The sequence below is a fragment of the Mastigoproctus giganteus genome, chromosome 6 (genome assembly GCF_048544385.1).
Source record: "Mastigoproctus giganteus isolate SK-2022 chromosome 6, ASM4854438v1, whole genome shotgun sequence".
NCBI lineage: Eukaryota > Metazoa > Arthropoda > Arachnida > Uropygi > Thelyphonidae > Mastigoproctus > Mastigoproctus giganteus.
Genome location: NC_143580.1, coordinates 59012642 through 59040227, shown reverse-complemented (window position 1 = coordinate 59040227; position 27586 = coordinate 59012642). Strand labels below are relative to the sequence as shown.

The 27586-nt window shown below is 35.3% G+C and overlaps 1 protein-coding gene across 1 annotated transcript in view; it reads right to left on the bottom strand.

Annotated features, from left to right (window-relative positions):
• The window catches only part of na (sodium leak channel non-selective protein na), a 605671-nt gene that overhangs the window by 494291 nt on the left and 83794 nt on the right, over nt 1-27586 (bottom strand). The window contains exons 5-7 of the mRNA XM_090376183.1: nt 26571-26710; nt 18779-18907; nt 9540-9685 (exon numbers count right to left, since the gene is read on the bottom strand). Of these exons, the coding sequence (XP_090232309.1) occupies nt 9540-9685; nt 18779-18907; nt 26571-26710 (415 nt within the window). The remainder of the gene's footprint in view (nt 1-9539; nt 9686-18778; nt 18908-26570; nt 26711-27586) is intronic.

Sequence of the window (27586 nt, the reverse complement as noted above, 5' to 3'; positions counted from 1 at the left end):
AAAACTTTTGTAATATAAATAAGGTTGTTGTTGTTATTTGGTTTTTAGGAGCATTAGCAACTAAGGCCATATTGCTCAGGGCATATGCAGTGGTCATTCCCTGACCTTTCCGCATCCTCCATATTTGGTGTGCTACGCACTGCTGCTCCTGCCCACCTGGCTGCGGAGGCACTATATATATATATACAGGGTGTCTCAAAAATATTGGTACAAACATTTAGGGGAGATAGGTAACATCTAAAGGAATGTGAATCGCATAAGAATCCATAACCGGAAACATCACGGGAAAGTAGTAGCAGAGGCACAAGAAGCAGAAATGACACAAGACAGTAATTAGTGGCAAATATTTATTTGACATAATATTAACAATGGAGTACAAGATGCGTGCATTTCATGATGTTACAACAGATGCTCGAAGGTTCCACCATGAGACGCAATGCATGCATGACACCAACGCAGCATGGATTGGCGGACACGGTTGAACACACCTGGAGTTTCTTTGACAGCAGCAGCAGTGCAGAAGAGTCTCGCCATGAGATCCACAGGCGATTCATACATGATAGATTTGAGGGCTCCCCACAGAAAGAAATCAAGGCTCAATAAATCAGGTGAGCATGGTGGCCAGGCAACGGGTCCACTATGGCCAATCCATAGACGCCCAAAACGCCTGTTCAAATGGTCATGAACACAGCTTCCATAATGGGCAGGCGTCCCGTCACGTTGAAACCAAATGTTGTATCTCACATTTGCTGGAACATCGTCAAGTAACCCTGGTAGAACTTGTTCAAGAAAGATCCGATATTTAGTGGAGTTCATGCGGGATGGTAACAGGTATGGGCCGGCTAAGCAGTCACCGACCATACCTGCCCACACATTTATTGCGATGCGATGTTGTGCCGCATGGGGGCACACACCGTGTGGGTTGTCGTGAGCCCACACATGAGCATTGTGCTGATTGAATAAGCCTCATCCATGAACAAAACATAGGCTGGAAAATTCAAGTCTTGAACACTTTCTTGGAGAAACCACTGTGCAAAAACCACACATGCAAGATGATCTTGGGGGAGCAGTAAATGAACCCTTTGGAGATGAAAGGGGTGTAAGGAATCGTCGTGCCAGACATGCTGTACACTGCAACGAGACACTCCTTAAGGCAGAGGCAACGGCACGTGTGCTGGTAGTAGGATTATTCTGGACGGCATTCAACGCACTTTCTTCCATGGCGAGAGTTCGCGTTGAACGTGGTCTGCCTGCACTACTCCTGTTACCTCTAAATCACCCATAATCGCACAAATTTTGATGCACACGCGCAAACAAACGGTGGTCCGGTACATGTCTGTCTGGGAAGCCTTCTCCATAAATTTGTTGAGCGGCTCGTCCATTGCCCTCTGCTAATCCATACATTAGGTGCATGTCTGCCAGCTCACAGTTCGTATATCGATGCATGCTATTCGTGCAGCGACTACTGCTTGAATGAGTAAACCAGAAATTTTCCCCTATCGCGAACTGATGAACGGCGCCGTCTACCGACTTACGGTGAAGTTTCCGGTTATGAGTTCCCATGCGATTCACATTCCTTTAGATGTTACCTTCCTCCCCTAAACGTTTGTACCAATATTTTTGAGACACCCTGTATATAAATAAGGAGTCACATAGATCTAAAGATAGTATTAGATGCATACAAGTGATGAATCCAAAAGTAAACAGGTACTGAATAAAATTTTACTACTAATGAATATACTCAATAGTGAAAGAGATTAGTATGCATCCAAAGGTGGTTTGATGAGTAGATTTAGTGCAAATAATACAAGGTAATACTCAGTTTTGACTGAAGACAAAAGGTAGGGCTGTAAGGTACCAAATCTTTTGGAACCATAAAGTAACTTTAATACTTGAAAGATCCAAGAACCATAAAAATTGCATCTACCTACATATATTATCGTCCGTACCTGAAAACATAATCTAAAATGTCAATAAAGACTTAACATGGGAAGTGAATTATGAGTAATTTCATTAAGGATTGTTAAAACAAATCAAGTGAATACATGTAGAAAGTGAATACTTAAAAAGTAAAAACTTAGTGAGTAAAGAAACAAAGTAATCATTCCAAAGAAAATAATTCCATAGGAAATCATGTACAGCTATTACTTACCAAGTAATGGAAATCCCACCATATAATATTACAATTGTACAAATACAATTAGAACTGACCAGTTCATAGTAAATTATAACTAAATTTTTTATATGAGTTAAATAAATATTATTTATTTATAAAAATATTATTTATTTAACAAAGGAAGTAGATGCAAAAAATAATTTTGATATCATATGTACTTAAATTTGAAGAAAGCTTTTGATATGTTGGACAGACAAGTTATGTGATCAAGACCCACTAATATTCGTAAAATCGGACAGATGCTATACTATTGTGATTTTCTCTTGTAGAGAATCTGAGTCCTCACTTTGAATTTAAATCAATGTTTTGAAATTTAACCAAATCAAAACTCAAAATAGAATACTAAATATAATAAATGGGATCTTAAGATTATATTTTAAGTCAAAAAATCTCTTACCTGAGATATTTTCCAGGATTAATGCATCCACCTAAGATGTAATCAGAATAGTGGAAATTGTTTCAAAGACCTGCTTAAAGAAAGGGAAAAATCTTGCAACAAGACGTCACCATGCATGGATTTAGGGTAAAAGCATATTTTTATTCCATTGTCTTGTTGGGGATTTATGCTATGCTATTCTGTATTGTATAACAATGGCAGCAAGTTACGAACGTAAAATCTACAGAAACCTTACGGAAATCTTCCAGTGATGGCTGGAGAGCCAAAGGATTTGTTCCTTGGGTGATCATAGCTTAAATAGGGATAAGGATTGTAGGAGTGTAATGTAATGTTTGAGACCGTTATCCTGGATAGGGATGAGCGTTTTAAGGTCGTACAGCCCCATGCCACTTCCGGTGCTGATATATATGGGAAACGGAGTATGCGCAGGTACCATAGTACATCCTGGGTCTGCTAGGAAGGCTTAGTGCTTTATAATGAATGGTTGATGCAGCACTACTTATGTTGAGGAAGGCAGTAAATGCTGCCGAAAGCTTGTTTTACAGTGGTACGGGTTTAATGCTTTTAATGCATAGTATTTAAAAGTTTCATAGTAGTACAGGTTTAACGCTTTTAATGTATAGTATTTTTAAAAGTTTTTATATGATTTGATATGAATTTATATGATTTATGGTATTTTAAATTATACTACATTTTACAGTCAATTTTACTAATTTATTTTATTTGTAATTTTATTTTATTTATGTTTATAAAGTTATAATTGGTCAGAGTTGGAAGCATCAATTATGGATAGATAAAGCTCAAAAAAAGCTCAAAAAAGATTTCCTGACCACAGAGGCCTTTTTAGTGAACAGTCCACAATTGAAAAATTTCTTGTGAGGGGTGCTTTTTTCCTTTCCCTAGGCAAAATTTAGGGCTGGAATTTAATTCACAACAAAGAAATTATTCCGATATGGTCTTAAGAACAAAGTTTAGTAATCCACACCCAGAAAAATTTATAAATGATCAAATAAAAGCCAAAATAACTTTACAAAAACCTTAAAGTCACAAACTGCATGCTTCTAAGTCAATTTTTTGTGGTCTCAAACAAGCACAAAACCTAACAAAACCCAACAAAATAAAATACAGGGATTTACCAATGATCTTTTTTTGTATAACGACTAGCGAGTCAACAGCGGGGATTCACAAAAAAGAATGGAAATGTTGAAAATTTACATCCAATATAACAGGATTTCCCCTGCAAAAAAGCTCAAAAATAACGAGTTGTGAGGTTTGCCCCAATTTTCTAACCGTGTTAGAGTGAAACTGTGCTATATAAGTACCGTGTTGTGCGAGGATTGCTGCAATTTATCAATCATGTTACAGCGAAACAGTGTTGTAGAAGTACCATGTTATACGGGGAGTTGCCTGTACAAACTGTATCAGATATTGTAAAATAAGCAAGCTTAAGCTTAAATAAATACAAGCAGTCTGTTCTTTATACTGTTACTTAACTACTGTTCTTTATACCCACTGTAGAACAAACTTTCCCTTTACAATAAGTTGCCCTGGTACTGCACTACTTTCAAATAAATGACATCTCCCATTTATTATATAACTACAGACAGTCTCTAAAAGAAAGTAAGTAATCCTTCAATCACAAACAAACACACAATTCTAAGCTTTGTAACATTAATGCAATGGTCCTTATGTGTGCAGCAGGAAAAAATTTTGCCTTCACAGAAGTTACATTATATTGCACTACTTTCAAATAATAGAAAACAGACAGTAATTCTCCAACAAAGTATGCAGGTTCATTATTTTCAACAAGAACCTTACAGGTGCAGTATTGGCACTGCAAGACTAAGAACTGATGTTGATGGAAGTGTTTCCACAAGCGGCAACAGAAAACATATGAACGTAGTGACTGTTATAAAATTAACATCGAAGACGCAGTTTATAAGCAGTTTGTAAACAGCACTTAACCAGCATGTATATGTAGTATTGAAGTTAATTCAGCTGATAAGAAGCTATCATTGGGAATACTGTTCCAGACTCTAATGGTTCCCTAGTATCTAAACTTTGACTTCTTAATACCGACTCCAAAAACAGATTTTCCACTATATGGTGATTGAAAAACTGTATATACTAAATTATCTTCTGCTGACTATGTATCACACAATAAAGTTGATACACAGTACACAGAAGCATAGTACAAGCATAATACTTTAGTAATTAAAACCTTGTCTTTTATTGTTTAAATTTATTTTGGCATTCCTAATACATACATATACAGAATAACTGTTTAAGTTGTGTGGATTAAAAATAGTCTAAAAAAACTTTCAATTTAATGAACATTCAACCATAACAGACAACCCCTTCCCCCGTTAGTCCATAAAATTGATGGTTTACTGTATATATTTTGGTACATTACACCACACACATATATATATATATATATATATATATAGTTGTAATATTAAACTGTTAATAAGCAAAATAAACAGAAAAATGAAAATAACAGAAGTTATCATATGTCTAATGCTCCAAAACGTGCAGTGCAGCAGTAAAGGAAGCAAAAGAATATAAATAATGTGTGGTTTGTAACAAAAATAAAGTGTCTATGGAAATGAAAAATACACAAAGTGCCCGAACTAAGAGAAGTTTAAGGGAAGTTTAAGGATAGTAGAAACTGGAAGTGAAGTAGTAGTGAAAAAGTGAAAGAATTTGAAAAACCTAGTACAAAAATGAACTGGAACTGAGGAAGCGCAAACAACATACAAAAATAATAAATAACAAATAAATAAATAATATGAAAAGGCAATTTTAGCAAGAGGTTGAATCAAGGGATGGCAAATATGCAAAATCTGAATACAGTAAATGAAAAGATGATACATAGCCAGGAATTTCATCAGGGGACTACTCCTGACCATGTATCAGGCACTGTGTATCCAAACTTGTCTATAGTATTAGAAAAAAGGGGAGCAAATACGTGGCCTTTATCGTAATACTAACAGACAAGACAGTCCCTATGCAGTGTAAAAATTATTATTTTGTATATTGTTTGCTTCCTTAGCCCCAGTTCATTTTTGTACTAGGTTTTTCAAATTCTTTCACTTTTTCACCACTACTTCACTTCCAGTTTCTACTATTCATTGAAACTTCTCTTAGTTCAGGCACTTTGTGTGTCTTTCATTTCCATTTTCACAGACACTTTATTTATGTTACAAACCACACATTATTTATTTATATCTATATCTATATATATATATAGTGGTATATTTTTTTTTCTTCCTTGGTAATTTTCATTTACACTCCATGTCTATGTTGTGTATTTTATCTTTCTACTTCTAGTTTATACATAACATGCTAATACTCATCAATACATCATACTCCTGAACAGTGTTTGTTGGTGAATGTCAATGCTTCCATGTATGTTCTATGCTCATGTTTGTTGGTATCATTTCCATTGTTTGCACAACTATGGACTGTTTACTTATAAAAATACAGTAGAATGTTGGTAATCCAAAAGTCAGTTATCTGGAATAATTTGAAAGGCTGATTTTCCTTCTTTTTATTAATGGTAGTATTTCAGACAAATGTTTATGATGCTACAAGAGTATTTATTTGGCCCTGGAAACATTGTGCAAGGCTAAAGGGATAGAATTTTTTTCAGCCTGGTCTGTACTTGTTAACAGGAGAGACTGCTTCTACAGGGATGGGATACACTTAAATAGAAAGGGTGTTGTTGTTGTTTGGTTTTTAGGAGCATTAGCAACTAAGGCCATATTGCTCCGGGATATGCGGTAGTCATTCCCTGACCTTTTCGCATCCTCCGTATTTGGTGGTGACGGGCTCGAACCCCGGTCTAATCAAGAAGCATGTGCTACGCGCTACTGCTCCTTCCCACCTGGCTACGGAGGCGCCACAGGATAGGAAGGGAGGAGGGGTTATGCTCAGTGGTGAATGGTGAATATTTTAACAATGGGCTCGCAGTTTCGCTGACTTTTTGATGTGAAACATCCTTGGGGATTCCTGCCGCAGATGACGTCACGGAAGTGACGTCATCTGCGGCAGGCTTCCACCAGAGGCACTTTCCACGTTCACACTACTAGTCTGCACCAAGCATTCACTAGTAGTGTGATTAGAATGCGTGATGCATTTTTTGTGACCGGTATGATATCTCGAGTCAGCCTGGTCATCATGCCACTCTCCCCTCTTTACAATGATACCTGGATACGATAGTATCTCGAGTTCTAACTGTTTAGATTTTTTTATTAGTATAACGTCACAATCATACTTCCTAAAGTAAGTATGACTGCAACAATAAAAATATTTGTCAACAATTTATTTTTTTGTCTCGCATTTTCGTAACATTCCATTGTTAGGTGCCTTGAACAGCTGTGTATGTCGTTTCAACTACAAAGTCGGTACTTCAATCGACGCTATTTTCTAGACATTAGATACGTTGCAATCGCAGGTACACATCAGTTACTTTAGTTATCATAAATCCATTGCATCTTCTTGTCTTTTAAAAATTATAAAAATTTGCGAATGTTCAATAAAATATTTACAATACAAAAGCTCTATTATTTCATAATCAATGTCCAAATCAAAATACCTAAAAGAAACGCGAAGGATTCACATAAAACCATCTACTGCGGATTCACATAAAACCATCTACTACTAAGGATTCACATAAAACCATCTACATGATATATGATGACGCTACAAACAAAGGCATGAATAGAATAAAGGGTTGCTCTTACGAAGAAAGGCTTAAAGGTTTTGCAAATTACAGTGTCTGGAAACTAGGCACCAGCGATGTGATCTGATAGAGATGTATAAAGCCTTGAATGGTTTGAGCATGCTCAATGCGGATAAAATTCTTCCTCTTGCTCAGAATAATCATCCGAGAGGGCATAAATTCAAACTGAGAAAAGACAGATGTAGGATAGATGTGCAGAAATTTGCCTTCAGCCAGCGGGTAGTTGGTTGGTGGAACAGACTTCCATCCCTTGTTGTGGAAGTTGATAGCCTAAATAAATTTAAGGCTCAGATGGACAGGTATTTCGAACGAACGGAAGGGTGAAATGGGAGTGGTTTTTTTTTTTTTTTTTAGGCTGATGCTGCATAAGCTTGCTTTCTTGCATCATGTGCCTCTACTAATGCTAATGCTAAATGCTTATATCTGTTTTTACGTTGTATATCTGGTGAAATACTGGATTAGGACTAATGAATGAGTTCCAAATTCAGTAAGAATAATATCAGCCAGAAATTGTACAATTCATTATTTTTATCGGTAAAATGTCAACGAAAAGAAACAGCACTGAAATGGGCAGAAAACCAGGAATATAATCAAATTGATATTATTAAGGAACTTGAGAGATTTAGCAACAAAAAAAAAAAAAAAAAGAAAGTCACAAAAAAAATGATCAAACATTATTTTAAAAAATTACTTACATTTTTTTCCACATAAAATTTGCAGTAAGATTCCTATCCGAATATACATACATATGTAAATGTACGAATTTTTATATATAAGTTATTATTATTTTTGTTTAATTAAATAAATTCAGTTTTTTCACACTATTTAAAATCTTTCTTTTACCTTAATACATTATAACAGAATTTATTTAATTTTACTTTACATTCAATTATCCAGAAAATTTTGCTATCCAGTATAGGTCTGACATTAATTATTCCAGATAGCTGATGCTCTATTATTCTTGCTCAGAATTATGCTCTATTATTCTTGCTCAGAATAATCACCTGAGAGGGCATAAATTCAAATTGAGGAAAGACAGATGTAGGATAGATGTGATTATGTAGGGCAAACAATAACCATAAATACATAAGACTATTAATTTTTTTACCAGCCCTGAAGCTATTATCATTAAATCTGTCAATAATATAACCCAAAATTCAAAGTATTTTATCAATGTGAAATAATGGAACTAGGATATCAAAACACGAAACTATGGCTCAAGAACTTTATTCATTTATCTAATTGATAATGAACATAAGGTTATTATAAATGAAAATACATTCATTACTCTTTAGGAAATGACGTAGATAAGGTGTTTTTAACTATGTTTTTAACTACAAGTATGTCTCAAGTGATGAAAGTTATTTTCATGTTGCTAGCTATTATAATCTGTATCTACAAGTAGTTGAAATCATAAATAAGAAATGCCAGCATGCACTGAAAAAATCTCAAAACAATTCACACATTAACAGACACACTGTTTGAAGTAACCTTTAAAATTCAGATCTATGTACATACCCTCCAGAACCTACACATGGAAAATTTAAATCTACAGACATACTCTTGAAAGGATTAATGATATTTAACATGAGAGAAAAAGGAGTGATGCAACACAGTTTTCTTTCTAACTAATAATGTATAACATGCCTGATGGAATTAACAGTCTTTCAATGATGCTGCTATTATGTGTGTATGTAAAACAGTAATATAAGAAAACAGTGAATGCAATAAAACAGTGATACAAGAAAGTAAACATAAAATTGAAAATCATGTAATACTTTTTAAAAAAATAAAATAATATGAATAAAAGCACATCTAACTCATTAAGATTCATTATGAAAAAATAAGACTCATCAAAAAAAGCACCAACTGAAACCAATTAATTACATATTTTTTAAATTTCTTAACATCAGGTATTATGTCATGATAAGTTGAAATGCTACACATTTCAACTCACCATAACATAACCACCTGATATTAAAAAATTTTAAAAATATGTAATTAATTAGTTTCAGTTTAGTGTCGTGAGAGAGAGAGAGAGAGATGTTATGTGCATGCTACAAACAAAGAAAATCGAAAAAATACATTATGCACATATATGCATAATCAATTCTATTTTGGTAAATTAAGATTTCAGTTATTTGCCAGCCACAAAATCATATTTATATAAATATTAAATATAAATGTAGAACAATAATGCAACCGTAATTTAAACTTACCAAAATCATCAAAGCCATTAAAACCAGACACATTTTTTGGCAGATTAAGTTCCATACAGATCATACCCTCAGGACACTGATATCCAGAATGAGGACTGTTCGAGCAATAAGTATCTGGTATAGCTAAATCATCTAATGTCACATTTCTGGGAAAAAAAATTAACTAAATTAGATTATAACTAAAATAAAAATTTGAAAATAGTATATATATCATATACACATAGAATCTCTAATTTCAAATGTTTAAGGAAATGTAAAGAAAGAGAATGCTGAAACCACTGAAAAAAAAGCAAATACAGTGAAAATTATTATTTCTTCAGTTTTAATACTTTCAGAATACATATATTTCTTTGATCACATCAATAATGAAAAGAGAAAAAAAATGTGACAAACATCTTTAATACAGCAAACTAGTGGTATTTAAAAATTTTAAATTTGGAAGAGGTCTTCACTGACTATACACCATTACAAGTACAAAACATATTAAAATCTATGAATAACAATGTGAAATATTGGTATAGATAATGTAATCATCCCAGAAACTCAGCCAGTGGGTTGCTTCTCTGCACAGGCATGGACATGCAAGCCTATCAGTCAGTTTTACGGACAATTTTACAGTGTTATAAAATTTACCTAATAAATAATCACATGGAAACATCATCTTATTTGTTATCATGATATATGATGACGCTACATTTTATGTTGCAGGCTTGAAAGAATTCTTGATTAAAAGTCAATTCCAATGAACACAAATTATAGGATCAAACTAAAATAGTAGTAGTAGTAGTAGTGGTGGTGGTGGTGGTGGTGGTGGCAAGTGATGCAAGAAAGCAGTGTATGAGCTTATGCAGCATCAGCCAAAAAAAAAAAAAAAAATGGCGCCTCCGTAGCCAGGTGGGAAGGAGCAGCAGTGCGTAGCCCACACTTCTTGATTAGACCGGGGTTCGAGCCCGTCACCACCAAATATGGAGGATGCGGAAAGGTCAGGGAATGACCACCACATATCCCGGAGCAATGTGGCCTTAGTTGCTAATGCTCCTAAAAAAAAAACCAAACCAAACCAAAAAAAAAAAAAAAAACACACCATTCCCTCGAAATGCCTGTCCAGTTCCTCAGGCCACTGAGCCACAGCGTCCCTTGAAATGTATTTAACCTTTCAACTTCCACAACGACAGATGGAAGTTTGTTCCAGCAATTAACCACCCGCTGGCTAAAGGAAAATTTCCGCACATCTATTTTACATCTGTCTTTTCCTAATTTGAATTTATACCCCCTTAGGTTCGTAATCTGAACAAGTGGAAGGATCCCATCAGAATTCAGCATGCTCAACCCATTCAAGGCCTTATACACCTCAATCAAATCACCGTGCAGGTGCCTAGACTCCAGCCACTGCAATTTGCAGAACTTAAGCCTCTCTTGGTAAGAGGATCCCTTCATTCCCCTCACCAATCTTGTTGCCCTTCTCTGTACACGCTCAAGTAAATCTATATCCTTCCTAAAATAAGGCCTCCAGACCTGTACGCAGTACCCAAGGTGTGCCTGACCATTGCCTTATACAGGACAATCACCACCTTTTCCCTGCTAGAAAAATTCCTATATATCATTGACAAAACCCATGACCTGCCCTGTCAGCCTGTCTGCATTGCTCAGAAAACTTCATATCTGACTGCACAATTACTCCCAGGTCTTTTTCATTTTCTACCACCTTAAGTGTAGTACCACACAGTTGGTACATTTCTCTGGGGTTACTTCTACCCATATGCAGTACTTTGCATTTGTCAAGGTTAAACTTCAGTTACCACTTCTTAGCCCATCTGCCCAAATTATCTAGATCCTGTTGCAGTAGCACACTGCCATTACTGTCATTAACAACCCTGTCAACCTTTGTATCAACACATCTGCAAACTTCGACACTAAGCCTGATATACCTTCATCAATATCATTGATAAATATACAAAACAACAGAGGATCCAACGCCGAACTCTGTGGGACTCCACTGATAACATTAGTCCACGAAGAGCAGCACCCATTGATTACCACCCTCTGTCTTCTCCCACTCAACCAACCTTTTATCCATTGTAGCAACTTACCCTTAATACCATTCTGCTCCAATTTGTACAATAGTGTTCCATGTGCAACAGTGTCAAAAGCTTTCCTGAAATCCAAATATATGATATCAAAATTATTTTTTGCATCCAGTTCCTTTGTAACCACATCATAATATCCTATCAAATTTGTCAGACAAGACAAATTTGACATTTGTCAAGGTTAAACTTCAGTTGCCACTTCTTAGCCCATCTGTCCAAATTATCTAGATACTGTTGCAGTAGCACATCTGGGAAGTTAAAATCCCCCATTATAAGGCATTCTGATTTACTAGCCCACTCTATTTCTCTGTACAACTGTTCATGGTACTCATTCGAGTCATTAGGCCTATAACAACACACTCCTACTCTTATTTTTGCTTTCGCAGTGGTTATGTCACACCGAACTGACTCAACAGTGCACTGTTCATCCACATCAACTGGATGCACTTTTTTTGATTTTATGTTTTTCTTAATTAACAGCATAACACCTCCTCCCTTCCTATCCTTTCTGTACACATTGTACTCCCCAAATTCCAGTTCTGCATTCATTATATCTATGTGACACCACGTCTCTGCTATCCCAACAATATCTGCCTTTGATGTCTTGACCAACACTTCAAATTCATCAAATTTATTTACTATACTTCTAGCATTGGTATACACACAAGTATACATGTACCTATCCTTATTATTAGTTACCCTAACACATCCCATATACCTACCTGTTTCACGATGACTGCCATCCGTCCCTGAAACCCCCAGCACCCCTCGCTCCAGGTCGCTACTTATTCTAATAGAAGTTGTGCAAGAATCACCTTCACCTCTGCCTGCAGCTACTTTTAAACTTTTAGTCTGTGAATCCCCACAAGCTAACAGTTTTCCGACCCACCTAACACTGCCTCGATAACATCAGCAAATATTCTTGCACCCTTTCTATTTAAGTGTATCCCATCCCTGTAGAAGCAGTCTCTCCTGTTAACAAACACAGACCACGCTGGAAAAAATTCTACACCTTGAGCCTTGCACATTCCCTCCAGGGCCAAATTGATTGACAAGGCTCTCATCATGTATTCCCTCCTATCATGTCTGGGCAGAATTGCAGGCACTTTCAAATTTAACCCTGACTCACGACTTTTTTGCAACATTGACCTGTACTTGTTAAGTAAATCTGCAGATCTCCTACTCTTAATGTCATTGGTGCCAACATGTACAACAATATCACCTTTTGTGCCCTTAAAAGATGATATATACTTTACAATGTCATCAACTTTTGCCCCTGGCAGACATACCCTGGTCCTGTTCCATCTATCCTTTTTACACAATATATTCCCTATCTCCCTAACAATAGTCACCAACAATAATTAGTTTCTTTGGGACCAGCGCATTCTGCCTTGGAGCTTGCCGCTGTGTTGCCTGATGCCCAGGAGTGAGCTCTGGCATTGAGTTGGGCGGCTGAGAGCTTGACAGCCCCTCATATTAATTTCTTTGAGGGCATCTACCCTATACCTCAAGCTCTCATAGACACCCAGTAGGCATCAACGCTGAGTTGATGCCTAATTTCTAGACACTCTCTGCACCTGGCACACACAAAGACATCCTCCTTGGCTAGATCATATTCTGTTCCAGAGAGTTCGGCAAACATTTCACAAGTTGAACATTTTTTTAGGCTGTGATGCGTTGGAGAATCGCCCCCATCAGTTCTCCCCCGAGTCACAGCACTCCTGCCACTTTGTGCTCGTTGCTTTGCTGCTCTAGTCTGGGGCATGATATTTTAAATTAATTAGATCAATAAATTTAATTAATTTAATTAATTGTCAATACTACGCTATCTAATAGAATCCTAAATGCAGTGATGCATATTACGGTATATAATTATACATTAGAACTGCCTAGTTACCACAATTAAAAATTTGAATTCCCTACTACTCTATACAAAAACAATGGCTGCAAGATTCGAACGAAATAACAGTTTTATGTATATTAAGTAGTAATCTACAAAAACTCTTTATCTAAATTAAAAATAAAAATAACCAGCATAACTATAAGACTGCGTATAAAGTACAATATAAAATAACAATTAGGTAAATAAAAAGGCAAACACTTATCGCTTTTTCAGAGCCTGTAATTCACAGCTGTTACGCTGGAGTGCGTAAACAAGGAGGTTATTCTTTCATTGTACTAGTCCAGGGAGGGCCAAGCTTAGTAACCCTGAGGGCCACACAATAGTGCTTGAAGGCTCGAGAAGTGCATAAGATAATCTCTGAATGCATGAGAACTGCAAGTTTTGTGCATATGTGACTTTTATTAAACAAAATTCACACATTTAATAAAAAATTTGCTATCAGATTGAGTCATTTCAAAATCACAATTAATAGCTTATTTTTGATTATATTTAATATGCCAATCAATAAATAAAGTAACATAAAATGAACATCCCGTCATATAACCTATCATAAAATGATAGGAGAAATATTATAAACAGGTTAGTTAATGTATGCAGTGTGTTACATTTCAGGCAAGTTAGCAAATAATAATAATTCATGAATTATAGGAGGGGAAAAAAGCAAAAAATAATTTTTATGCACAAACCAAGAACATTTTGTTGCATCCGCCATACTGCCCATTCATTTCTCCAATGAGCACACTGTAGCAAATATAATATCCAGTGCTCAATATGCAATATATGGATAGCCTAAGTAATATGTATAAAAAAAAATAATAATAATAATTTCCAGATTTCTATTACTAGATTTAAATAATATTTGGGAATGCTTGACAAAAAATACCAAAAGTGCCAAACAAAATTTCCTGAAAATCAATCTACAGACAGCCAAGTTATTATATGCAAAGAAAATAATTAGCAGATTTCCATTATTCTGGTTTTAATGAAATTTGGAATGGGTGAAAAATCTCTCTAAAAGATCTAAATATAAAATTTTATGAAACTCCATCTAGCGTGAGTCTGAATTATTGCATGGAGATGGACTGACAAAAAATAATAATTGCTGGATTTCTATTAGTCTGATTTTAAAGAAACTTGGGATGACTCAACAAATCTTTCTAACAGAGTATAAGAGTTGAGATATTACATGAAGATGTAAGGTGCCTAATAAAAAAAAAAAAAAAAAAAATAGAGTTGAATATTTATAGCCATTTTCATATACATCATGGGAGAGCTTTGCTCTTGCTATAGACCAAAGGCTATATATTCAACCTTAAGACATAAGCTTGTATTTAATTTAGAGACAAATATTGTAATTTCCAGTTAGTATTAGAAGTGGCAAATGATGCAAGCAGGCAGGCTTATACAGCAGCAGTCAAAAAAAAAACCTGCCTCACCTCATCTTTCCATCCCATCTAATAATTTGTCTAATTATTCCTTAAATTTTACTACCCATTTCCACAATGCCAGAAAGCAAATTTACACACATCTAATCCACAATCATCCTTTTTTAATTTAAATTTATGTCCCCTTATGTGAATTGCCCAAGAAAGAGTAAGGATACCATCAGCACTTAGTTTACTCAATCCATTTATAGCTTTTAAACACTTCAGTCGGATCTTCTTGAAGGTGCTTAGTTTCCAAATGCTGCAATTTGTAGAAGTGAAGTCTTCTGTCTAAATTCCTAATGCCTTTTAAAACTGTATAAAAAAAAAAAAAAAAAACTGTATAGCATCACCAAAAATGGCATATCTGCAATACATTTAAAAATCTCAGGCACCACCTGGACAGCTGTTTAAAAGCTTACTGGCTTCTCATCTCTGGTAGGTAGTCTCTGTTAGCAAATGCATGCCAACCTGCAAATACGTATTTTGTTATGTGACTGGCCAAGTAATGTACATAATGACCATTACATATACCATTAACTCTTAGAATTGGGCAATGTTTGTCCTGCACAGAACAGTAATATGGGACTGCATGGGTATATTTCAATGCAGTATTTGAAATAAAATAAAATTTGTACACTTTACTGCATCTGATTTTGATCACAGAGGACTCTTTTCCCATTAAAGACCAAGGACACTGAGTATTTGATCTCAAGACTTGGGTTTACATCCAACTTAGAAAAAAATACCATTATCCAATTCTGCTTAAGTTGCTAATATCTGTTTAAATGTATGGGTTCACGAGCAAAGGAAAAATCTGTTATACATTAAAAATCTCAGACACTGCAAATTCATCAGGTGATAATGAACATCAAGGGTGAATGACTGTTTTATGTTCTGTTTTAACCTTTTTAGAGTAAGGGCTATCCTAGCCTCAGGTAAAAAAAAAAAAAAAAAAAAAAAGAGTAAATTGCAGCCATTACTAATCTACTGCAGGATGAAAGCCTCCTCCTCAATGATTCATGTTGAGGGAAATGGACCATAATCAGCCACGCTGGTCTAGTGCAGGCTGGCAGATCAACCATATTTAGCAGAGGCTTGAACCTTGGTCTACTCAAAGAGCATATGCTACAGCACTCCCGCTCCTGATCACTTGGCTACAAAGGCATAGCCTTAAGCAGGGAAAGTTTAAAAAAAAAAATGGAATATTTGGCACTCAGTCTTCGGTGACAGCAAATTTCTTCCTGCAATTACAATTGAATGCACTAAAGCATACAACTTTTATCTTATTTCAACTATTGTGTTGGAATATACCTTTGAAATCTTATATTTTTGAACTAACTTTTTAATAAAATTACTCTACATATTACACAGTAAACCACCGAAGTAGGTAAAATGGCATTGTTTTTGTAATATCTCATATTGTGAGTGCCTTCAACAATGAGTCGCCTGATATTGTACCACCTTAAATAAACAACACTCCACCAGTAAAGAAGACTAATGTTGCTTATTCTTGGTGGATACCACCACTCAAATGGCACCATTTCAAGGCTTTTTGGCCTCTCATTGGTGGGCAGGTAGGTACCCGGTGTTGCAATAAGTGACAAGTGAGTTATGAAGTAAAACTCCACAATATGAGAGATACCAGATGGTGTGCAATAGTATAGACTAAGAAGGTTTTAGGGCTGATTTGATTTTTTTCATTTTTAATGGCGCAAAAACATCGAAGGTTATAATGCGCCATGAATAAAGGTTTTAGGGTCAGCCTTCATAGTCTATACTATTGCACACCATCTGGTATCTCTCATATTGTGGAGTTTTACTTCATAACTGGGTTGTCACTTATTGCAACACCAGGGTACCTATCTGCCCACCAACGAGAGGCCAAAAAGCCTTGAAACGGTGCCGTCTGGGTGGTGGCATCTGCTGAGAATAAGCAACATTAGTGTTCTCCACTGGTTTTTTTTTTTTTTTTTCGTTGTTGGCGCATCGGCTTCTGTGGCCATAATGCACCTCCCAAGGATTTTGCACTACTCTAATCCAAGCCCAAGGCGGATTCAAACCCGCAACCTTTGAGTTTCCAGGCAGGCACTTTACCCACCCGGCTGGCACGGTCGGCGTTCTCCACTGGTGAAGTGTTGTTTATTTGAGGTAGTACAATATTAGGCGACTCATGAAGGCATTCACAATATTATATGAAACAAAAACGATGCCATTTCACCTACTTTGGTGGTTCACTACGTACTAACATGATGCAATGCACTAACTTGTCCATTTAGTGAATATATCCATATTTTTAGGTCTTTGGCCCTAAAACCTTCTTAGTCTATACTATTGCACACCATCTGGCATCTTTCATATTGTGGAATTATATTTCATAACTGGGTTGTCACTTATTGCTACACAAGGGTACCTACCCGCACACTGACGAGAGGCCAAAAAACCTTGAAATGGTGCGGCCTGGGTGGTGGCATCTGCAGAGAATAAGTAATGTTAGTCTTCTCCACTGGTGAAGCGTTGCTTATTCTAGGTAATACAATATCAGAGCAACTCATGAAGGCATTCACAATATGAGAAATAACAAAAATGATGTCATTTCTACTTCGGTGGTTCACTACATACTAACATGATGCAATGGATTAACTTGTCCATTGAGTGAATCTTTCTATAGTTTGAGGCCTTTGACCCTAAAACCTTCTTAGTTTTAGACATATTATTATACACTTTCTTATTATACCAGTTTTCCCAGATGTGTCAAATTTCTTGATGTGCCTTATTCCTTAAATTTTATTTGTTTAGTTCTTTAACTTAACTTTCCATAAACAGGTATTTTCACTGTACAATTTGGACACTGTACACTCTGTAATATATTCATTGGATATTTTAACAGCAATGGGCAAAGAATGAACTTTGATCATTAAAAAACAACCTACATTAGCTATAGGTTGTTTTTGTAATGATCCATAACGGAAACACCTGTTTTCATATTTAGAAACCAGTTTCTTCCTTTTGTGTTTCAGTTTATAGTTGCCAAAATTTACATGCTAGCACATTTCTGCAAAAGGAGATGATGTGACATATTATCGAATACAAGTGCCAGTTTAAAATTCAGGTCTTGTTCGAATAACTTCATAAATTCTCAAAGGCATTTTCAATCGGGGTTGTAATTAGCTAATCTCAAACAGAGGGAACAGGTTTCACCTCAGCAGTTGTTCCAGATTTTTCAGCCAGCAAAGCATGCAATTCAAACTGTGAATACACACTTTCATAGACATACTACACTGGTACAATATGGCTTTTGATATCAGTACACCATAAATTAATTGAGAGCAAGTATTACACAGTGCAGTATTATTAAGGTATTGCAGTGATGTTTATTCCATGTTAAAAAAGAATTTGATGTGTATTTCCTTTTCTGTTTAACTAATATTCAATTTAGCTAACTGCTGTAAGAACTGTAACTTTCATAAGTTTATTAAAGATGTCAGTTGCAAATGTCAGGTATTATCTATTCCACTCAATGCACATGTTAAACAATACAATGAAAGGCAGAAAAATAAAGTATGCATCAAACTCTGGTACTTTACAATAATTATTGTTTAATTATCTCAATTATCATAAACTTTATAGCACAGCTACACTTAGAAAAATTGCACGAGTAAAACCAACTGCTAATTCCTTGAATAAGAAACCTTGAGTAAATGATTTCATGCTGCAATACATATACTTCCATACCCTCACTACCCCTTGTTAATTAACACACTAGATGATTTATTGGAGCATTATGAACTAATAAAATGCATGTTAAATAAAAAATAAACTTACTCTGGATCCGTGCCATTTATTACACAATGGGTGTTCATTTCACCAAAAAACTGTACACCAAGTAATCCATAAAGTGACATAAAGAACAAAAAGAATAGTGTAACATTGTAGATTTGTTGACTTGACCGCCTAAAAAAAAAAAAGGGGGGGGGGAATATTAATTCCTTATTTCCTACAAATACTTGCTAAATCAGTGTAGATAACAATAAATTCTAATCAAAATGTTAAATATACCCAAAGTTAATATGATTAATTCAAATCCACTTTTTTTTTTCAACTTTCAATGAAAAGGTAATTTATATAGAATATTTAGAATAACAATTTCTAAGCAAAGACTCCAGCTCAACATAAAGTGAATGAAATTTTATGTAGAAATGTGATAAAGAATTTAATAATAAAAGAGATATCCTGAAAAAATTGACAGTCATCTGCTATTAGAAGAAAAAAAAAAAATAATAATAATAATAAAAGCATCCTTCCAAATATTAATATCAGTCTATGTATCTGTTAAGAACTCCACCCAACCTCTAATGTGATAAAGGGGCCATGGAAAGATGTAACAAAGATACACAATCTAATACAGTCCATTCCTGTTATTTGGGACACATCGGGACTAGTGCATTTTGGCCCGATTAAGCGGCTGCCCCAATTATCCGAAGTTTCACGTAAATAGTTAAAAATACAATGTACCACCCCTTTACAATTGGTTCATTGTACAATCAAATCACGTTACGATGAACTCACCATAGTAAAGTACCGTTCACTATACGATGTGTAGTAAGTGCTGGTCATTGTGATCACGTTTGTGAATTGAATTTTAATTCTATTAAACAGCGATTCTAAATTAGCGAAAATAGGAGGAATATTATCCACAGGCTATAACAGCAAAGATATATTAAGCACAAATTTACCCTTTATTACCGTACCAATTAAAAAAATTAAATGTACGTGAAAATCGGAAGAATAGACGTCAAAATCGGAATAGTAGTAGTAGTAGTAGTAGTAGTAGTGGTAGTGGTGGTGGTGGCCTGTGATGCAAGAAAGCAAATGTATGAGCTTATGCAGCATCAGCCAAAAAAAAAAAAAAAAAAAAATCACACCATTCCCTCCAAATGCCTGTCCAGTTCCTCCTTAAATTTATTCAACCTATCAACTTCCACAACGACCGATGGAAGTTTGTTCCAGCAATTAACCACCCGCTGGCTAAAGGCAAATTTCTGCACATCTATTCTACATCTGTCTTTTTTTAATTTGAATTTATGCCCCCTTAGGTTCGTAATCTGAACAAGTGGAAGGATCCCATCAGATTTCAGCGTGCTCAACCCAATCAAGGCCTTATATACCTCAATCAGATCACTGCGCAGGTGCCTAGTCTCCAGCCACTGCAATTTGCAGAACTTAAGCCTCTCTTGGTAAGAGGATCCCTTCATTCCCCTCACCAATCTTGTTGCTCTTCTCTGTACACACTCAAGTAAATCTACATCCTTCCTAAAATGAGGCCTCCAGACCTGTACGCAGTACTCAAGGCGTGGCCTGACCATTGCCTTATACAGAAGGATAATCACCTCCTTTTCCCTGCTAGCAAAATTCCTATATATCATTGACAAAACCCCATGACCTGCCCTGGCAGGATGTCTACATTGCTCAGAGAACTTTATATCTGACTGCACAATTACTCCCAGGTCTTTTTCATTTTCTACCACCTTAAGTGTAGTACCACACAGTTGGTACGTTTCTCTGGGGTTACTTCTACCCATATGCAGTACTTTGCATTTGTCAAGGTTAAACTTCAGTTGCCACTTCTTAGCCCATCTGCCCAAATTATCTAGTTCCTGTTGCAGTAGCACACTGCCATTACTGTCATTAACAACCCTGCCAACCTTTGTATCATCTGCAAACTTCGACATTAAGCCTGATATACCTTCATCAATATCATTGATAAATATACAAAACAACAGTGGACCTAACACCGAACCCTGTGTGACTCCACTAATAACATTAGTCCAAGAAGAGCAGCACCCATTGATTACCACCCTCTGTCTTCTCCCACTTAACCATCCTTTTATCCATTGTAGCAACTTACACTTAATACCATTCTGCTCCAATTTGTACAATAGTCTTCCATGCGCAACAGTGTCAAAAGCTTTCCTGAAATCCAAATATATGATATCAAAATTATTTTTTGCATCCAGTTCCTTTGTAACCACATCATAATATCCTATCAAATTTGTCAGACAAGACTTTCCCTTAACAAACCCATGCTGTGTCTGAATTATTGCTGCAGTCTTGTCTAGATGATCCTGCAATGCATCTTTAACCAGCGACTCCATTATTTTACCCGGAACAGAAGTTAAACTAACTGGTCTGTAATTACTCGTGTCACCCTTCGATGCCCCTTTGTGAATTGGGGATACATTTGCACATCTCCAGTCCGTGGGAACCTCCCCTGAGTCCAAGGATGCTCTCATAATTATGGCTAAGGGTTTGCTTAGTTGCTTTGCCGCCTCCTTTAATATAACTGGATAGATCCCATCCACTCCAGGTGCTTTTCTTACGTTTAACTTCAACAATTTCTCTTCCACTTTGCTCTCAGTTATTACAAGATCATTAAGCACCCTGCTACAATTTGATAACCTTCTGCCATTTTCAAACCTTAATAACTCCTCATGTGTGAATGTAGAGGCAAAATACTCATTCAGTTTGTTTGCTATCTGAGCAGGATCATCAACAGTCGAACCATTGATGTCAAGTGGACCAATCAGATTCATCCCCTTCCTTTTAGAGTTTATATAAGTAAAGAAATCCTTGCTGTTTTTCTTAGCATCTTTTGCCAAGGATTTCTCGTAATCTGCCTTCGCTCTCCGAACCTCTTTTGTGACCTGATTACAATAATTAATACATACTGTAATATGTACATACTAACTAGTTGACATTTCTGTTCACTGATATTTGGGGGTGGGGATTATAATTTAAAACAGTAAAAAGATAAGCAATCAATAACAAAGAACACGGCACACACAAATTGCAAGTAACACGATACGCTGAAGTGTGAATGGAATAACGAGTTACAAGGTTTTAAAAATAGGAATGAAGAGAAGATCTGAAAATTAATTTTTTTATACGATTGAAGATTTCATGGAAGTGTAAACACATTTCACCATAATAACCCACAGAATTCCAGATGTCGGTATTATCGCAAATTCAGTAAGATCGAGTTTACTGTCCATTTATGATAGATTTCACTATCAGAAAAGCCCAATAAACAGGTGGCTGCTAATTGTTTTTTTTGTTTTATGGTTGTGACTTCCAGAATTTCGACCGAACCACGTGGTACCGTTGGAGACAATCGTAGGGTAATCTCCAGTGCTGCAGTCTTCTGCCCCAATTAAATGGCATGCTGTCCCAATTAAGTGAAGTAAACCCTGGCTATTTCCTCGATTAGTTTCTGTTTTTTAAGATTTGCCCCAAATAAATGGCTGCCCCGATTAATTGGTGGCCCAAATAACCGGAATCCACTGTATTACTAAGGTGCATCTTGAAATAATAGAGCCAAGCTGAAATGAGGTATGTAGCATGTAGTATTTATTTATTTATTTATTTAATTCAAAACCATCACCTCACTCCTGAACAGCAAAGTGCTAGTAGGGTTTTAGTAATTTTTAAGACAAACTAACACATTAAAAATAATCATGTGCACATTGTGAATAGATGTTATCACAGATATGAGCAAAATGAAGGTGAACGAAATAATACTAAACAAGTAAAATATTTTTTAGGTAATGAACATGTCTCACAATGATAGGGCAACGCCTACAAATAAAAGTGTAGAACAGCCCCATACAACTGATGTTTATGAAGTAGGGCATAATACTTGCATGTGACACTATAAATGCCATAGTTATATTTATTAGAAATTGAAACTATAAATTTGAGGAACTGGTGAAAAGCACTTTCTCCATTAGAACAATGACAATTCAGTAACCATACAAAGCCAAACATTACATAAGGTCCATCACAAAGCAGTTACATCTTTCTTATGATATAGTACAAAGCTACATTAATTCTGATGTAGCATACTGACACAGGAAATTAAAAGGTCATCCAACAGCATTGGCACCTTATCAAAAAGAATGCTACTGCAAGGAAATGAGCAACTCTACAGTGAACATTCAACAAGCAGCAGCTGAAGCTAATATCAATCCATCACAACCTACTGCCCACTGAGTAATCTAGTGTGTGGCCAACTCCATCACGGGAAGAAACAGTTTAAACTCGCCATTCAACAAGCACCACGAGGAAAAGAGAATGCAGTGGGAAAAGTACCACACATGACTTGGATTGGTAAATGGAAGCAGGTCATATGGAGTGAAGAGAAAGAGTTCAAACTTAACAGCTCAGGTGGTTAAAGATACTATTGGTGTGATATACAAAGAAAGCGCTGACAGCCACATCCTATTTGACACTTTGTACCAAATAGGATGTCGTGTGATAGTTTGGAGAGGATTTTGCAGTAGTGGGAAAAAGTTTAGAATTTATATTCACACCCAAGAAAGAAGCTACTTATCAACAGCTTTTCAATCAGCATCTCATGCCTTTTACTGAATCCCTAAAAGAAACCTACTACCAATTTCAACAAGGCAATGTCCCTGATCAACAATGCCCATATGCCAATGCTCTGATCCATAACCATTCTCAACAGGAAATCGTGTTGAGAATAATTATGGGAATAGTTCCTGACTAATAGTCAATATTGAGAATAGTTCCTGGCTAATAGTATTCCTGTAATTGGCTGACCCATGCTTGCTGAACTTAAATCCCATGGAGAACATGTGAGAAATATTAATCTCCGAACTACTACATGCTGCCACACACATCTGTTTCATTTTGAGACACACATTGCAAGTGCAAGAGTGAAATAACATATGCATTTGAACAGACCATGGTTAAAATTTGCAGGACTGCTAAATATATTTAATGATTGTATTCACTGTCGAAATTGTATTGTACACTCCTCTGACCTATTAACTCCTCATGGCCACTAGGTCATGAACATTTTTCTTTTATTGTAACCAGTGTATCCTTCTTCTTCCTTTTTTTTTTAATCTATAAGAGGCACTGAATAAGTTTTATGCATTGCAGCACCAGCCAAGAATAGTTTGCATGTGTAAACTTTCATTAGGTGTGATGTTAATATCGCCTGTCGATTGCATATAAATGACAAAGAGAAAACATGCTTTTACCTAGTACTCAGCTATGGAATGTGAAAAAATACTAGTGAGTTACATACATATAGATATTCAGACAGTGATTAAATTTCATGTACTGTTAGAACAAACTCCGCATGAGTGTTGAATCTTGTTGAAGGAAAATTGAAGTATCCATTCATCATATAAAACTGTTCATTGTTCAACTGGTCAAATCCACTCATCCTATAAAACTGTTCAATTTTACTGCCATTAAATTTGAATGAGAAACTCAAGAGATGCCTCATACAGTAGCACCTATAAACTGTCACAGATGCAGCACAGGTAGGTAGAGTATTTGAATAAAATATTGGAACAAATAAGGAGCATATTCAGCAATTGAAACAAAATTGGGAATCTCACCATGAAGGGTTGTTTTTGGTTTTGTTTTTTCTTTTTCATCCTACACACACAGAATAAAGATGAACAATGATCTGCATCACCACAGTTTGACAATGGAGAAAACAGAGACCTTGTAATAATTTGAAATGAAAACCAAACACAATAAGTTTCATTAAGCAAAACAGTAATTCAAGAAAACATCAAGTCTGTCTCTCTCTCTTTCTCTCTTTGAAGATTTAAAAAGTGAATCTATGTTCACTGAAAGTTTCAAGGAAAGTGCTCTGAGCATTTAAAGCATTTTTTGAGCATTTAAAAAAAAAATAAACTAATCTACATAACTTGAAATTAACTGATGAGAGAGTTAGTTTTGATTTTGAGGCAGCAGAAGTGTATTGTGACACTTTAAAAGCTACTGCAGAAGGAGGAGAATATTTACCATGTCAAACCTTCAATGTATATGAGACTTATTTTATTTGAAAAAAACAAGAATACTCTGAAGAACTTTTATTTCCCATGAAGAGAAGTCCACACCTGGGTTCAAGGTGACAAAAGATATGTTAACTGTTCTTTTGGAAGAAAATTCTTAAGGGGATTTTAAGTTAAAGCCCATGCTAGTATATCACAGTGAGAATCCAAGGGCTCTTAAATGATATAAAAACACCTCTCTTCCTGTTGTATAGCAATCAAATCAGAAAGGGTGGTTAACGAGGAAGATTTTTGAGAATGATTTACCTCTTACTTCTGTCTTGCTACAGAGAAGTATTGCAAAAATAATATCACACACAAAGCACTGTTGCTTCTCAGCAATGCTTCTGCACCCCTGATTAATTAAAATGAGATGTCCTATAACATTAGAAATGTTTAATTTCTCCCGAAAAACATAACAGCCTCGATCCAACCTATGGATTGAGGCATAATCTACACAATTATGGTGAACTATTTAAAGAAAACATTAGCCAGATGATTCATGGAACAGAAGATGCTAGCAAGTGAATGGCTCAAGGATTCTGGTAAAATTATAACATCATATATGTCATTAACAATACTGAATTCCATGATCTTCAAGATTAGTCGTTAAATTAGCATAGTGAAGCTCTATCAAATGAAGACTTGCTTGAATTGAAGAGGATGAAAGCAAACTTCGGAAGATCAAGAATTAAAAAAAAAAACTGAAGGACAGATGGCTCATGAAATTACAAAAAAAAAAAAAAAAAAACTAGGATGAGTTTTTACTTGAATTGATGAGGTATACAGTCAGTTATTGATGAGATGTCACACAGTAAACCACAGTTTACATGTTTGCAGGGACATTGATCAATCAACTGAATGTTACAGGGAAATTTATAAGGATAAGAAGAAGTACTCTGTAAAGTGCATTAGACATTTTTTTTTGAAAAAGTTTATTGTCAGCACAAGTATGCATCAAGTAGAACCTGCTGTTATAATGCACACATCCAATAAAAGTGATATGGCCACCACCAACACAGACTCCCAATGCAGTAATCTCTGCAGTAATCTATGCAGTAATCTCTTTTTTAAAGAAGTTTGTAATATTTTGATTTTCTTAATTTTTACAATTCAACTTTATTTTTTATATTTTTAGTATAATGAAATTTTTCATTTTTATAAAGTTCTGTACATGTACAGTTATTTCAAAATAATAGTTTAGCAGCTGAACTATGGATGGTAAACATTTGAGTGACAACTTTTTTTGACATTACCCATAAAAAAATTTAAGTCAGTAAATGATAAGTGTAACTTATCATTACATCTATTCTTATTGAAAAATAATTTTCATTTAGAGCATTATCATTTAGTGTAGTAATTTTCTCAAACACGTCTATCATGCTAAATGAGAAATACCGGTATATAGGTTAAAAAAGGAGTAGAATTCACATCCAAATGTGAAAGATGATTTCTTTTTTTTTTTTTTTAAGTTTTCAAAAAAATAAAATATTTTACCAGTCTCTTGGAGGTGTCTTAATAAAAAAATGGTTACACTTGCATCTCATCTACTACAAGCATAATATCTGTGCATTCCAACTGCTGGAATGTTATAAGTTATTAATTATAATGGCAAATATTATAAAATTTTTAATTTCAAAAATTAAAAATCGATTTTTAATTAACAAGGATTTCTCAATTTCTAATATGAAAAATTAAAATTTTTAGAGATAAAAATTTTTTAATCAAAAGAGTGAACTTACTTAAAAATTTGATTGATACGAGATTTTGGCATAGAAAACTTCAAAAAGACACGTATAAAACGAATCATGATCAGTGGTCTTGGAGCACGTAGAATTGACAAATAAGAAAACTTTGGCACTACTTGGGTAATTTCAAATACCTGAAATATATATTCAGTCTTTAAATATATTATTAAATTTTTATTGTAGCAAATTTAATAAAAAACTATTAATAGTAACATATATTAGCATTAATATCAGTAAGGATGAAAGGATGCAAGGAAGTGACCTTTGCTACAATAACAACAAAACTTGACAATATAATTTAAATCCATTCACTTATACTACTGTAGAAAGAATTATATTTTGCTTTATACGTATGCTATTTATATATGCTAGTTTTCAATCATGCAAACATGGCTATTTTAAGAGGAAATGTTATTGGAGTGATAACAAATAAAAAGAAAAGAAGTTTAGGGAAAAAAATATTTAGACAGCATAAGGACATTAGCATTAGTTGAGGCATATGATGCAAGAAAGCAAGCTTATAGAGCATCAGCCAAAAAAAAAACTTCCCATTTCACACATTTGTTCACTCCAAATGTTTGTCTAGTTCAGCCTTAAATTTATTTAAGCTATCAACTTTCACAACAACAGATGGAAGTCTGTTCCAAAAATCAACTACCCGCTGGATAAAGGCAAACTTCCATACATCTATTCTACAATAGTCCATTAAATTCCACACATCTATTCTACAATAGTCCTAGTGTACATCATCCTAAATGTCGTATATATCTTAATTTAGGAGAGCATTAGGACAGCATCCTCATTCACCCCTTAATCAGGTCCCTCTGAGGTGCCAAGTCCCCAAGGTCTGTAACCTACATCATTATTTTGAGAGAGGTATAATATCCTAAATAGATCAAAACACAGGCTACTGACCTTCCATGGAACTGAGGTCAAGTTGACCAGTCTAAGTTACCCATCTCAACCTTACCTCCTCTCCCTTTTTGGACTAGCAAAGCACTTGGCACATC